At 38.4% G+C, this 16,444-nt stretch overlaps 1 protein-coding gene across 2 annotated transcripts in view; it reads left to right on the plus strand.

Moving 5' to 3' along the window:
• Positions 1 to 3,418: 3,418 nt before the first annotated feature.
• The window catches only part of acap1 (ArfGAP with coiled-coil, ankyrin repeat and PH domains 1), a 29,696-nt gene continuing 16,670 nt past the window's right edge, over positions 3,419 to 16,444 (plus strand). Inside the window, exons 1-5 of one of the 2 annotated variants that reach the window (XR_004629929.1) lie at positions 3,419 to 4,013; positions 9,819 to 9,876; positions 12,321 to 12,440; positions 14,490 to 14,543; positions 14,821 to 14,879. Coding sequence is in view for 1 of the 2 variants with exons in the window: in XM_034676393.1 (XP_034532284.1) it covers positions 3,961 to 4,013; positions 9,819 to 9,876; positions 12,321 to 12,440; positions 14,490 to 14,543; positions 14,821 to 14,879 (344 nt within the window). In the remaining variant the exon portion in view is untranslated. The remainder of the gene's footprint in view (positions 4,014 to 9,818; positions 9,877 to 12,320; positions 12,441 to 14,489; positions 14,544 to 14,820; positions 14,880 to 16,444) is intronic. The other variant, XM_034676393.1, reaches the window with a different exon arrangement.

The raw sequence follows: 16,444 nt of genomic DNA on the forward strand, positions 1-16,444 counted from the left end.
TTTATTCTTTTAAAACCTGTTTTTGAAGCTTTTCTAAAATTTTCCCACGGGGCTTTCATGATTGGCATCATATTAAATACAGGTTCCTCCGTGTCTTCAGAGAAAGTCTCCACACTATTTATTTTGATGAGGCAACTAAGCAACGCAACAGACCCACCAACTACGCCCTTTCTGTGACGTCCGTGGACGGATATGTGAGATTTTTCACTCACTGGCACACAGACAGAAATAGCATGCTCAGTGAGGTGGTAAGTGAAGGCATCACGCTGCGTTGATCCTCTGACTGATGCACTCAGGAGGAGGAACTAATCTACAGAAGAGGAAAGTGAACTAAACAGACACATTGTTGTCAGATGAGCTCGCCAGGCTGCAGTGAGTGTTTCTGATCAGCAGGGGGGGTGGCACACATCAGGTGATGGATGTGTGGATCGATGGAAATTCAGTTATGTTTGTGCATTACAACACACACAGTAGCCACGAGCTCAGACAAACACGCCTGTTGAGTTGCTGTAATTACACCATGCTCAGCAGTCAACCACAGGCTTTACAACGTCTGACTGCTGTCTGTGGGGAGGATCTCAAAGTACACATCACTGAGTTAATGTTACCCAGTAGCATGTCATTTTTTATGGAGACCCCTTATTGACAAAAAAAAAAAAGATGGTCCCAAGAAAAGTTTTTAAAAAATTGGTAAGTCTCATTTACAAGATCTAATCTCAAATTGTCAACAAATCTGGAACTCAAATTTGCTATTCTAACTCATACTTTGTAATTCATAGTTTCCACTAAGCATTTCACGCATTTCACTAGTTTAATGGGGGATTTAGGAAATGCTGACCCAACTTGACTTTTAATTAATCTTGCAACAGGCAAAGAGCTGGATCTGAGGCAAGATTTAGCCTCCTGGCAAACATGTGCAACTCACCTCACCTGTCTATCAACTCAGTCACGCCCATCATTACGCAAATGTATATATAACTCTTAGCTTTGATATTATCTCAACAAATGAGTCATTAAAAATCCCCCCCCTTAAGATGTGTACGAATATAAAAATGAGGCCGAGACCACATCCGTCTTTTGAACCAGGCTGTAAAGATGTTTCATTTTTTTGTAAAATTTGGCACTTTACCATGGGACCCAATGGGGAAGGTATTTACTTTTGCAGCTAGCCTCAAGTGGACACTTGAAGTAATGCTGGGCAATATTGAAAAAGGAAAACATATTTCATATCAGTCGATATCAATAATTTTTACAGTACAAATCAAATCGCTGTCGCACGTTTCAGCTGTGTTTACATTCCGCTCTAAACATCTTTAAGCCCCGCCTACCTCTTACCTTGTGACATCGTTGGCTATTCCATGCCGACTTCTACTTCTGTTTAATGTTGTGTGGGATTAGCGTTTAAGACACACTAGTGCCCCCTCTCTGGGGGGTGGGGGGTGTAATGACAGGTTTAAATATATCAATGTTCGGGTTAGGGTTAGGGTTAGGGTTAGGGTCATCGTACAATTGTTATATTTATATTGAGAAAAATAATATCCTGATAATTATTGTTATCGCTTTATCACCCAGCCCTAACTGGAAGAATTGCAGTTTTTGGCACTCTCATATTTGCTCTCTTGGTTGCCACTTTCTCCAAACCTGGAATAAACTCCTTCAAATTTACACAACACGTGTTTCACCTATTTACATAAACATTTTAAGTCATAATTACAATTTAAAAATATGTTAACATACTTTCTATTTTTACACATTACCCAATATTTCTGACTTATTTAGTCCTAGGTTTTACAAAGTGTTGGAATACTGTCTTGTCAAATCTGGTAACACTGGCTTCCTCTTAGAATCATCTTGCTTTTTATTCTCCTTCCTCTTTTGGCATTAATGGGCCTCCATAGTAAGGTTCATTAACAGGGTGGCTCTCAGACAGCCCTGTTCCCACCTTAACAAAAGCAAAGCAGCCGAGGTTGCCAGACAAGAATACACACCCAGTCTCTCTGCATGTTCACAGCTGACTGAAACTGACAATAAAACAGCACCTGAAGAAACCAAGTGAGGGGAAGACATGTCCAACATGGCCTGCTGTACTTTTCATGATATCAAATATTAGTGTCAGAGTGCTTTATGTACATTTTCTTTTAATACAACTTATTTAGTTGCATGTACACTGCAAAAACAGAAATCTAAATACGATTGAATTACTCAGATCAGGGTGAAATTTGCTTATTTTTCGCCTGATAAGATAGAACTTTCTTTTTCTCACTAAGCAGTTTTTATGTTAGAGTGTTTCACTTGTTTTGAGTGTTTTGGTCCTAAATGATGTCAGTAAGATATTACAGCTTGTTACTGAGATTTTATGACCTATATTGAGTACATGCAGAATATCAACTGTTACAAAGCTGTTTCATCAACACTAACAAGTATAAAACTGCTTTTTCAAAGACATAATTTCTTATTTCAAGCATGAAATAAGAAATCATGACTTTGACACAATTGTATCTCTTCACACAATTAAAACAAATGACAGCCAAATGTAATCCACTGTTTTATTTTCAATGAAACAATAGAAAATATGTTCTACTATACATTAGCAATTAACAGTTGGCACAGTACTGTAAACTGACACTTAATATTTAAACATTTAACACTTCAAACAGAAATAATTACATTCAGATAAGTTCTTCAAAATTACAAGGCAGATAATGATCCTACATAATGAGAAATATATTCTGAACTTTGGTCTTTCCTTCAAGAAAAGTAAATTCGTTTTTAGTGTAACTTTGCTGGTTTCAAGAAATGTAATGCCTAGTGCATGTCAATATATCAAGTAATTGGACTTAGCCTAATGGTTAAGTTGTGTGCACAGGAAGTGATTGGCCCTTGTTCAATTCCAGCCTGTTAACTCTCTCCTGTTTGTCTCTGTCCCACTGTCTTTTCCTCTACAATTAAAAAGTGTAATAGCCCCAAAAAAGACAACTGCATTAGCATTTACTTAATTTAAGAAAATATTTCAACATATAGAGAAAAGAAGTCTTATATTTTTTATTTCTATCAAGAAAAATGCACTTGTTATTAGTGAAAATACACACATTTTAAGGTATTTCTGGGTTCATTGAGGTTAGATATTTTTACTTGTTTTGGAAAGTCTTGACAAGCCAAACTTGTGTTCTGTTGGCAGATAATTTTGCTTAGTTTAAGTATAATACCCCCAAGTTTTGTTAAAAAAAAAAAGTCTTGTTTTTGAAGGCAAGCTTTTTGAAGTGTAGTTGATGTAGTCCAGAGCATAAGGGACTTTTTGTTGTAACCTCTAATTTTGTGCAGTTTGCTGCTTCAATACCACAATTTGCAATGACTCAGAAACCCGGAAGTAGTGTGAGAATTTGGGGGGGTTGGACCAAGCATGTGTGTGTGTGTGTGTGTGAGAGAGAGAAAGAGAGAGAGAGAGGAGAGAGAGAAAGAGAGAGAATAGTACTACAGCACAGTCGGCACCCAGGGGAAGAAACACAGAGTCCGCCGGCTGCCATCTGATTTTACTTATTTGGAAATATCCACTCCAGCTGTTTAACTCGGATACTTTGAGGAAACTTTGAAGGAAGCCTCTCCACAACCTGTTGTGTGTATTTCCCGGATATAATGGTCGTACCGCCGCTATCATCCCCCTGGGTTCATTCATGAGCAGTGACAGGTCGTCTTTAGGCTCGGATGTGTCACAGAGGAGGTTCAGTTCAAGCACACGGTGTCCTTTGAAAAGAGAGGAGAAGTGAACAGGACGAGCTGTGGGAGGAATACAAATTATAACCAGTGAAAGAAAAACCCGTCCGAGGAGGAGAATGATTCAACTGAGGAAGAGTTAGTGTTGCGTTTGAGGTCTGCTGTCCACTTCAGGGTGCGTGGAAAGGATCCGGAGAAAGAAAGAAAGAGTGTTAATAAAGTGCTGGAAAATCCAAACTCAACGCAGGGATGACTGTCAAGCTGGACTTTGAGGAGTGTTTGAAAGACTCTCCGAGGTTCAGGTAAGAGTTTCACCTGTCAAGTGGAAAATAAAAGAAGCTGAGCAGCTGTAAGACACCAAAATATACTGCAACATAGTGTAACTTCAAAGGTTTGTGTTGCAAAGTTCTATTTCTCTTATATTTTCCCCAATTATTTATGATGCGTTTAGGTGATGCGTGCAATATGGGTAATATTCAGTGGTGGACAAAGTACACAGCTTCTCTACTGAAGTAAAAGTATAGACCCTCCACGTCAAATATTACTCCAATACAAGTGAAAGTTGTTGCGTCAAATTATTACTTGAGTTAAAGTACTGAAGTACTTGCTTTTAAGTATTCAAAGTACTTTTTAAAAGATCTCAAAATTCCCAAAGCATGAGTGAAGTCAAGAATGCATGGGAGTACATTCTACTACGTTCTGCTTATCTAGAAAACATGATTGCATATATAAAAAGTATACCATGAAATATAAACTAAGTTACTACAAGCACAGACAAGTTTAAAATGTTGATGTGGAATAAAACAAGTGTGTTAGCTACAGACCTCCCCATGCTTTGTCAGGTTATATGGTGATGTTTTGTTTTGTGAGGTAAACAGATCAGAGATTTACAACAATACCAATCATTATTTATTTTTAAAACTTCAAACGTGGGTTTAAAAATATGGCCGTGGTGCTCAGGTATAGAATCATCATCCTTCTCAGTCATAGCCATCATCACCACGACTAAATGAACGGACTGATCTGAATAATGTTTGATCTGATCTACGCTCAACCGAGGTACGGCTACACCATTGAGACAAACCAAATACAAGAACACCAACGATTTACGCTATTTGGGATCAGATTCCAGAGAAGAAAATTCATGAGCTGACTTCAAAGCAGAAGTAGTGAGTAACTAGAGCACTGATAGAAATGTGGTGGAGTAAAATGTATGATATTGTCTTTCAGATGTAAGTAAGAGTAAAAGTAATAAGATCCCTCCAAAAGTAATACTCAAGTAAAGCACAGATAGTCAAAAAATGTACTTAAGTACTGTACTCAAGTAAATTTACATTGTTACTGTACACCACTGGTAATATTCAACGTAATGTGTTTGTGTTTTTTATTGGTATTTGTTTGTCTGTTCTCATTTGGATCGTTGTTTGTTTTTTAGTTTTCATCTTGGGGGGCAGTTTAATGTGAGCACCGCTAAAGTCCAAGACAAATATCCCCAAGAGGACTAGATACAGAATCTTATCCATCATATTGTATCATATCGTGATGACGTAGCCTATCATAGTTCATTATCAGATTTCCCTAAATACCTTAATGTCTGTGTTTTATCATTTTTGTCTTCTTTCAATAGTCTGTCAGGGCCTCTAAGGTCAAAGGATGTCATGTGACTGTAAATGCTGGAGTCAATAAAAAGAGATGCACACAGGCCTGTAGGGCAGAAACACTGATCTGAGATCTGCATTCAATGTTTAACCAAACCAGAGGATACAAGATCCAAGAAATTCAATGTTATTCCTATGCTGAAATAACATCAGTTCGATTTGTGTAATATAAAAAAGGTAACTTTATTGACTAAGCCATGTTTACAGCTGTATAGAGATCACTTAAAAGCCCATAAAGACGCCATTAAAAGCCTCTAAAGTCCCAAACTGTGCTGTCACGGTAGCTCTACTGTGTGCAAGACAGAGTCTATCATTTTTCTTTCAACACAAAGTCAACATGTGGTGTGCTAATCAAAAGGGAAGTAAGGCTAAATTGGTTTTGCAAGCAGCTTGAGAGAGAGCATGGCAGAACTTGGGTGTGCCCGGACAGCTTTTGGCCTCCTGCCTGAGTCACAGCCGCTGGTGTCGTCCCATACCAGCTGATTTGGCATATTTCGAACTCCTCAGCCTCTCTTTTTTTCTCCCTCTCTGTTTGGGTTTATGAGGCCTCAGCGGTGGTGGAAAGTCTGAGTAGAGGCAGCAACAGTGCTGAGGTCTCGTGTCAGGGGGCTGGAGAGTAAGAGGAAGGGAAAGAGGGAGGGTCAAGTTATCACACATTATTAACATGGCTGTGTTCTGGATACTTCATTCTGATTGGTCAGTACTCCACAGCAATGGTCTGTTATTCCTTGATAGCACACGGCTGCGACCGAGAACATGTCCTTGTAATCTGACGTAAGAAGTCTGGTTAAATTGTGGTGGGAATCTGAAGAGAAGAGACGAAACAGTGGAGAAAAGGAAGGAGGGGTTGAAAACACAAAAACTAAGGAAATAATCATTTTTAACAATAATCTATGAAAACATTTTTAAATCAGTAAATGGCCTAATGATTAGTTTCTTATCATCACCCTATTAAAATAATGTCCTAAGTCATTTCAAGTTTTTGGGAAAACACAAAAAACCTTACCAAATGCAGAGCATATGATATTTATCAATCACTTCAATCAAAAAGGCCTTGACGGGGTGCTGGTGGCCTAGCGGTCTGAGCGCCCCACGTATAGAGGCTATAGTCCTCGTCGCAGGGGTTGCCGGCTCGATTCCCGGCTGGTCGACCATTTCCTGCATGTCTTCCCCCCTCTATGCTCCCCACATTTCCTGTCTCTCTTCACTATCCTATCAAATAAAGGCAAAAAGCCCAAAAAATATAACTTTAAAAAAAAAAAAAAAAAAAAAGGCCTTGACAGTGGATGACTGTTGACATACATAGATCGTTATGTGTCAATTATCTAACATTAAAGAATAAAGTGACTTTGGCCAATTTTCAAACATTCTAGTGTGACTAAGGCAACTTTAAACCTGGTTTAAACTGCCCTTTCATTCCATAGTGCAAACTCCAAACTGAAATTACCCTGAGTTAAATTAAACAAATGTCAGGTAAATCAAAATTGGTCAGGAGGCAGTCCCTTTCCTCACTTCTCAAGGTCTTCTTTGCTGGGTTTTTATTGAACTTAACTCATTTCCAACATCCAGTTTTGACAACTTTTTGAAACCTGACTATTAATTGTCCTTTAATTCCATAAAGCAAACTCAAAACGTAAATAACTCTAACCTAAATTGAACAAATGTCAGGTCGATAGTAAACCTTATCACTCACCGGTAGAAACTGATTCAGGAATCATGTTTAGAGCTTCTTCTGCACTATAGATTCTGTTGCTTCTTGAAGCAGCTGCCGTCATGAAAGCTTGTTAAATTGCCCAAGTCAGACCTTTCATCCTAAAGAATCAAAAATTTTGACATAGGACAAGAATAAAATGGCCCGAGTCACCCTCTTGACATAGAGGTCATTGTCCTGTAGGGCATGAAGAGCATAATCCTTTCAACTAAGGATTAAGGCGATTTTACCAGAGGTGGCCAGAATCATCAAGGGATGATTTAGGCCAAAAACTCATTTTCGTCAAAAATGACCGAGGCCATTATTTTAATAGGGTGACGTTATTTAAGTCACAATGTAATAAACATGATGCAATGTATAGTGAGCAGGTTGAAAGAAGAGGGGCCTCTTTAGGGAGAAAGAAGACCCCTCCACTTCACATCAGGGTCCTGCTCACCCTGTCAGGGTTCTAGTCAGTAAGAACAACCTGCTCACTATATCATCCCTTATATGAATACAGTAAAAAAAAAAGAAAGAAGATAAGACCAAGAAGAAAAACAGAGGAGAAGAGAAATAACAGCCTCTCAAAGGTGCTAGCTCCAGTTGCTAGGTAACGGCAAGGTGGGAGGGCAACAGGAAGTGAGGCGAGATGTTCTGAGGTGATCAGCAGGAGAGACAGGAAGTGTGTTTTCTGTGGGGAGAACCACGGCGGAAACACACTTTCAGATCTGTCTGCATTTACTTTCTGGCCCTCTGTCCTCTGGGCTTGAAATGAGACATTAATTCAGATAAAAATGAAGAAAAAAACATTCCTCTTTAATGAAAAAATACTTTAACTTCCATCCGAGCAGTCTGTTGATGTTTTCTCATCCTCCCGTCTCCTTAGCTGACTTCTCATTTGGTCGCGTTTCAAAAGGACACGACCTCAGACACAAACAAACACAGAAAACACAAACAGTTACTCTCTGTCAGGCCCTCCTCTTTTTCTCTCTTCACTCAGTCTCTTCTCTCTTCCTCTCTCTCTCTCTCTTTCTTTCTTTCTGTCTCTCTGTACTGTTGGTGGAAGGCAGGGGAAACCACACGGTTGAACTGTTAGTATGAGCAGAGACGAAAGACACTGACTGTGAGGCCTAAAACCAAAAAGACTAGCCTTGCACAAAACTTCTCTGTGCATGTGTGAGAGGTTTTTGAGGCCCTTTTTTGTCTTCAGAACAAAGTGTATTAATACGTTACTGAGCACAAAGCAGGCTGCTTTTACAGCCAAAATACTTGTAAGAAGGCTCATCCTGTAAGCTCACTGCCACAGTACACCTAAGCTGTGCCCCAGTTTGACAGAATTGTGATCTGGAAGAAGGAGATAAAGTTGTTTGTAGGCTGTGTCTGGTTAAACTGGCATATAACCACTGGACCAGAGCAATGCACTGGAAAAAATGCCCCTCCAAAAACAAAGAAAAATAACTTATTTCAAGGTACTTTTACCTTGAAATAAGCAAAAAATCTGCCAATAGAACAAGTGAAAATTTGCTTGGTAAGATTTCTTAAAATAAGAGGTAATATTTAGAAAACTGTGATCTTAAAATTAGAGGGGAAAACTTATTTTAAGTAATATTTTACCAGTATTTTAAAGCTTAGTGTCTCAGAATAAGACAGAAATGCTAACAATTAGTATTTTTTCACTTAAAAAAAGGTTTTTACACAAATACATTTCATGTCAACTTCTTCATTTGAGATATATTCACCTTAATTTGAGTGGTATTATAGCAGCACTTCTCTAGGTTTAAGACCATCTTGTACTTGAAATAAGATGACAAAGTTTAATTTGAGCATTTTGAGATATAATGTCTTCTCATAGTTAGCTGGATATACTAATATTCAGTCATTTTGTTTTTTTAGGATAAGCCAGCTATGCTCAAAAGTAGGTGTTTCATTGTGTGCATGTAGTTTGAGGATGTAAATTTTTATCTGATTTAGAAGAAACAGTGCCTGAAAACTGTAACCCACTCTTAAAAAAACAACTTTTCTTTCTTTCTTTCTTTTTTTTATCGATGGAGCTGTTTTCTGATAGATTTTCCAATAAATGCATTTACTTAAATCAAGTAAAGGGTTTGTCTTAAATCAAGATTATCCGTCTTCTTAAATAAGATCTCAGCTTAAAAAATGTATGAAATGTAAAATAAACCTTGATTCTTGTAAATTACAACTCAAAACAAGATCCTTTCAAGATTGTTTGACTTAACAAGATATTTAAGATGTCTTAAAACAAGTCCTTTTATCTTGCTCAAATGTTACTTGTTAAGTAAATTCATCTTAAATTAAGTGGGATAAGACATTTTGACTAAAAACGAGATAATTTCACTTGGTAAGATTTTGAGTTTTTGCAGCCAACCAACCTGACATTGATTACCTACAGACTCTGTGATCCAATGTTTAGCAGTGTTAATTAAACCTTGCTGACTTTTGACTGAACTTGTTGATTCATCGAAATCTGAATTTCCATTTTAACCGCTAGGAAATTAGTCACTTCAGCACATCCCTAGTTTGAAAGGCTAAAACGTTGCACACATTTGATCCTATTTAAAACACTAAAGTCTACATTATTGTTAAAAGTGTCCTACTACCTTCACCTTTCACTTGCCAAATTGATGAAATGCGGAGCCCCTTTTTTTTTGCAGGGATATTAAGCATCACCATACATATGTATAAGGTGACCTTTGACCTCAAGCTCCTGTGTTTGACCCTGTGTATTTTGTGTGTTGCAGAGCTGATATCGAATTAGTCCAAACTGATGTGAGTGAACTTGAGACACGGTTAGAAAAGGTAAGAGACGTGCACAAACACCTACACAGACTTTTACAATATCACACTGAGTCACTGCTCTACTTTAAAAAAGGTTCCAACCAACGCGAACAAACACATATCACACATGCTCTTCACATGAAGAGGGGTTGAAGTAAGAGGTGGGTGTTGGTTAATGAGGTGTTTTCACCTGACAGACAGCAGGAAGTAGCTACAGGCACTGGTTCCCTATTGTGTTCTACTATTGTTGAGAACTAGACTTTGTTCTGCTTTGATACAATAATGGTTATTTCTTATTGTGTGTTAAAGTTTCAGATCTATGCTTCTAACAGAGTTCCCATGTAGCTTTTCTGTTCCTATTTATTAATGAATAAATCTAAATATGCTGTGTCACTCTGTACTGTTTATTTAAAACAAAAAGATGTCGACATTTAGAAGACCATTGTACACTAAGCCCTGAGTTTAGTTTACTTTCCCTGTGAATAGGGTTGGGACTTCAATTGTCCCATATATTGCATTTAATTTTTCTTTTGCCTTTTTTTAATGTAAAGAGCCAAATTGTGGTGTCTTCTTGTTTATTCATATGAGGTTACATAATGATACAGTAAGGTTTAAAGGGAATATACACACTTTCTGCATTTCCAGTTGAATCAGAATATGAATTCAAACATCATGCTCACACCACAGTGGCACCGTGCACCTGTCCCTTGTTTTGTAGTGAGAAAGTTGGCAACCCAACCTGTGAAGTAATGTGTTTGGAGACAGGGTTATGATGGTATTTAAAAAATCTTGACTAACTGGGTTCACACCACTCTGCTTTGTTGTATTTGCCCTTCAGCAGCAAGGAGATGTTGCTCTTTAGCTGAACTCTGTCTGCATGTCCCTGTTTTACCTTTAAGCCACGTTATGATAGCATGCTTAAGTAATGCTTTAGGTCAAGTTAACATATTTTGGTTGTATCTAATTCCACATTAAAGCTGCTGTTGGTAGGAATGGTGTAAAAATGTTGCTTTTTTTCTGCTTGGTTTGAAGAAAGGTCATAATATCCATCAGTACCCATTGGTAAGTGGAGTAATTTGAGGCTATTGCGAAATCTCTGCGTTTTCCAATGCCTTTTTATCAAGCAATGTTATTATTCCCCTTATTTCCATTATGACGGACCAATCATAGCTAATCTCCAATCCTCTGTCCTGATTGGTTAAGGGGCGGCCCCTAGTATGTCCTCCGATTGGTTATGAGTCCGGCACTATCATGACTGCACACGCCGATCTGTGTTGGGGGGCTAAGAGGAAATCTAGTTGGGAGGGATCGTGTTGACATTCAAAGTCCCCTGTGACTACCAACAGCAGCTTTAAGCTTATGCTTATTGAAGCGGCTAAGATTGAAAGGTGCCGCAGAGACTAAGTGGGATCGTGTTTGTGACGCGTCTTACCATAAATCAGAATCAAAGTCCAAGGAAAGTTTTCTATTTATTAACAAAACACTCAAAAATCAAATACCAAAAAAGATCTAAATAAACCATGATAATGACGGTGGCGGTCAACAAAAAATATTCAACCCCACTCACCCTCTTTGTATACCTCCCGCCACAGAACTGAACAGGTACTTAAAAGGTAAACCACACCCATGAACCCAAAACTGGAAATGAAGTAAACCATAAAAAGGACAAATAAGTCAAATCAACATTATGGCCCCTACACTTTTTATATTAGCTTAACAAAATACAAATGTACTGTTTTGGTTTACTTTTACTGGTTTATTAAGGCTATGTCCAAGCTAAACTATGCACTATGCACGATGCACTAGAACCAGCTAGCTAGATGTGTTAGCAACTAGCTTACATTAACTTCAGACATTTAAGGTCTAAAGAAAACACGTAATTCATTCAGGAAATGAGTAGAGCTCAAAGAAGAGCAAACATTGTGATAGTATTCCTCATGTGGCCAGCAATATGACTATAAATGAGTAATAATGTTTCTGAGTACATGCAAGGTGTGTAAAAGAGGTGTTAGCATACATGTAACGCAGCTAACTCATAACCAGTAACCCTCAAGTGTCGCTGTTAAATACTTTTTAAGATTCTGTCTCTTTAATATGTAGTTGTATTCACAGTTACTTGTATAAGACTCTTTATGTGTTCATGTAAAATAAGAACATTTGTTATCAGACCTAGTTACACAACAGCCAGTGTTCAAAATGCAGCTTGTATATTCCAGTAATGTTCTGCCTGTAGTTCATTTTAATGAACTCCAGAGCAGAGTTAACAGAAGCTGGAGGCTTTATTCAGCATGTCTGATTAGAAAAACGTCCAACTCTGGCTGTTTTATTGCCCTAATGTGTGGAGTCCTGAAGTAACTCCTCATTATGTTTAATTATTCATACTGCTTATAACTGGCGGTTAGTCATTTGGAGTGTGCCTCATTGAGTATCCAGGAGGTATTTCACTACATGTCTTTGTCATCCAGCTTGTGAAACAATGCCAGGCCATGCTGGATGCGGGCAGAGTCTACTGCCAGACCAGCAAGAGCTTCGTCAACGGCCTGCGGGAGCTGGGACACAACTGCTCCGGAGAGAACATGATGGAGGTGAGAAGGGCACAGTGGCATATGTGGTCATCGGGGAGTTATTTATATACCCCTGTTGGAATTTTTCACCCAGATGATGTCACGTCTACTTTAAAGACAGTGCTGGCTCAACTACTTAAAAAATTAGACTATTTTAGATAGATTGGACAGCTCAAGAGAGAGAGAGAGACAAGATATGTTGGGACCCAGGAATCAGTCCTTGGGTTGTATCAACTCAGCTAAACTGGTGCCCCAAGTGTTGGTGTAACTTTTAATATTTCTGGAGTAGGGTTGCAAATTTCCGGGAATTTTCAAAGTTGGAAACTTTCCATGGGAATAAACCCGAATAAACCAGGAATATACTAAATTGAAGGTTGGCTCTTAATATGGAACTTAAATATAGTTGGGGAAAATATGTTTTAGCATAATCCTGACTAAAACAACCAGATTTAATTCAAGTACAGTGGAATATCTATGCTATTCCTCAATGACATGCACATAGCACACTGCTTACTATAGGGCTATTGAGACCACACCCCCTACATGCACTGTGCATTCCTCCATCACATGCATACATGATTTATTGAAATCCGGCAGAGGCTTGAGAAGCTTGAGGATAGATGCTTTTTTATTTGCATGTTGAATGGGACTTTTTTAGAGGGGCTCTTTTCATTTAACATTTTGAATAGGACTTTGTTGGGATCGCATTTTTGTTAATTTTTGAATGGGTTGGGTCGGGGGGAGTAATAATATTAAACTCAACATTCATATTTTTGTTCTTAAATGAAAGAATTGATTGTTTAATAAAATATTTAACACTTGATAAAGTTCTACTTACAAATACATCTGTTTTAAATGTATTATTTTGAATGGATATCTGCTTATAACAAAACAAATATTTATGCTTGGATATGATACCTTTCCATTAAATTACCCTCAATTCACAGTTAATTCCCATAAATTTCCAATTTTCCAATTTGGAATATTTCCAAAATTCCCCAGCTTAACTTCCCATGGAAATTTACCGGAAACTTTCCACTCCTTTGCAACCGTAATCTGGATGCTACTAGATATATTTGATTAATTAAAAATCTGCAGTCCAACCACTGACTGTTTGAAAAAGATGGACGACATGACAGCTCCCTAGTAATGGAGCCAAAGATGTACAGCTTCCCCTGCTGACAGGCTGTGGTAAAGGTCATAAAGTCTGTCTCCTCCATGTTGGTTCTAATTAGTTATTTGAGACCATGAAAAGGGTCCTGATTGACAGCTCTGTTGACAGATGCAGCTCTTGAAATGCAGTGTTTCCAGATTAGCAGAATAGAAGAGGAAGAAGAAGAAACCCTAAGGAACATCAAAATAAAAATGATGAACTTTCCTTTACTTTAAATGTCTCCCATCAAATGACTAAAGGAACTGTCTCACTGCCAACCTGAGGTATATTTGCCATTTAATTGATTAGCTGAATGTGTGTTTTGGCTTGTAGAGTGGGCAGAGAGAGTTGATCCTTACAGCTCAGGCTGTAGTCTGAGGACAAATCTAAAACAGAGGTGTGTATCGGTTAGAGGGGTAAACTTTTGGGACAGTTGTGATGAGGAATTAAAAATGTGTAACTCCCTTTATGTATTTAAAAAAAATGCTTAAAAACAAACAGATGAATAAATATATGGATGAAGTATAAACTATTAATTTAAATAAGACTTCTCTAAGATTTCTGATAGAAAGTCAGTGAGTCTGGGTCATTAAAAATCCTCAGTTTGTCAGCTAATCTTTTTACATTTGAGGTTCACAATTTCTGTTTTGCTCTCTCTTTCGTTGCTCCCTTAAAGAAGAAGAACAATAAAAGAATAACACTGCTACAACCAACTAGCTAGCCTTGTTAACAACTGGTGACCATAGAGGAGCCCTTAGAAGCTAAGGAGTTAAATTCAATCAGGAGGTGGTGGAGAACAAAAACAGAGCTAAAATGAGAGAAAGTTCTGGACTCTTATTCCTCGGGGGGCTACAACCAAGACTCAAACTGTACAATAATGTTAATAATAACTGTGGTCTCATCTGTCTGATCTGCAGGAGTGTTTGGAGAAATTTTCCAAGAAGCTGGCTATCATCGTGGAGGCACAGGGGGTGAGTCAAGTCTGTCTGTCTGTCTGTCTGTCTGTCTGTCTGTCTGTCTGTCTGTCTGTCTGTCTGTCTGTCTGTCTGTCTGTCTGTCTGTCTGTCTGTCTGTCTCACTCTGCCTACGATTTAGTGGACCACAATCTCATTCACAGTCATAACGCTTATCAGGCGCAGCATGTGCTCAAACAAGCCTGCAGCCTGCTGTCACACACTTTGACATTTACCAGATATCTGTGCTCACTGTGATAGATCTGTCTCTGTCCTTCTCCCCCCTCTCTTTTAGGAAGTGATTGAGACCACACAGAAGTCAGTCAAGACGAAGCTGCAGAACTTTGTGAAAGAGTGAGTGAGCTGTTTTCGCAGCCTTTCCTGTTTGTGTCTTACAGTTGTTTCTGTGTTTTGTTTTTCTCCTTCAATCAGCTCCCTTGATCAGACCGAATCACCCTGCCTTCCTTTAGCTTATGACAAAATATTAGGGACGGTGTAATACTCCAGTTTACTTCTCTGTGTGCTTTGTCTTGCAGTTTGCACTTACTAGAATGAATTATATGAGAAATACAAGAGAAAGAGGATGTGTCAGAGCGTGTGACAACAGTGATAAACTGGATTTTTAGCGTGGGACACACTTAAATGTGGTTTAACTCTCTGAGTTTGCAGGTCTGTTATTAGATTGTTAACAGGAATGCATTGTGCTTGTTCTGTTGACTTAAGCTGGAGTTAAAGATATAATACTAAGTGAAAAGCACCTTGTGATCCATAAAACATGATGCTACAATAATTGCATTTACTGCTCGATCTGTCGAGTCGATCTGTCAACAACTAATGGATTTCCCTGCATTAATTTATAATGATTCAGAATAATATGACACAACCAAGCGGCAACCTCCGGTCTAAAAATATGAGTCCAATGCGGAAGTGTTAAAAACTGTAGTTCATCGAGGATTCGCTTGAGGCTGGCACCCGAAACCACATACACACCAATTCAAAAAAGACAATCTTAACAGCAGAAATAAAAACGTTTACAACCTGGTTCAACCTGAGTGTAGTCTGGATAGCTCATTTTTTTTCAAACGTGGCAATTTCAAATATATTGAGTTTACCAGTCTTCAAATTGAGAGGCACAGCCGACTTGATTGACAGGCAGGAACACTGTAGCTGTTGGCTAGGTGGCTCAAAGCCCGCCTCTTTACGTCACACTGACTCAACAGCAGCAGCAATATGGCTCCTGCAGAAGATTTGCCTCAAAACAGCTCTTCAGAAACAGATGGGTGACGTCACGGATCCTAAGCCCATATTTTATACAGTCTATGGACACAACATATATTTTGAAACAAAATTGAACTAATAGAGAAAAGATACTTTGAACATCATCCAACAAATTAAAGCATTTATGATGTACGCAGGTAGATTGTATAGAATTGTGCACTGGGACAACAATATTACACCACTGTAGATTCAGTGTGGAAGTACAAGGATGTAATGGTGGTGGAGCTTTGTTACAGGACCAGTATTTACAAAATACACATCAAGATGTATTAATGACTCTAAACTAGCTATTTCGACGATAGAAGTAATTATGAAAATGCTTTCGGTGGTACAACATCTACTAATATAATAAACCTAGGGGCACTGGTGGCCTAGCGGTCTAACCGCCCCACATACAGAAACTGCAGTCCTCGTCACAGGGGTTGCCGGTTTGATAGGTTTGATAGGTTTGGTTCGGCCGGTAAAGGCAAAAAGGCCAAAAATATAACTTAAAAAATAATAATAATAATAAACTTAATAATAAACATTTGGAGTCTCCCCCTGCTGGCCACAAAAACAATGCAGGCTAAAAGTACTACAACGCTGGCTTTACTTTTAAATGAGAAGCTACGTTCCCTTCATATATCATGTTTTATGAGGAA

Source organism: Notolabrus celidotus, chromosome 23 (genome assembly GCF_009762535.1).
Source record: "Notolabrus celidotus isolate fNotCel1 chromosome 23, fNotCel1.pri, whole genome shotgun sequence".
Classification (NCBI taxonomy): domain Eukaryota; kingdom Metazoa; phylum Chordata; class Actinopteri; order Labriformes; family Labridae; genus Notolabrus; species Notolabrus celidotus.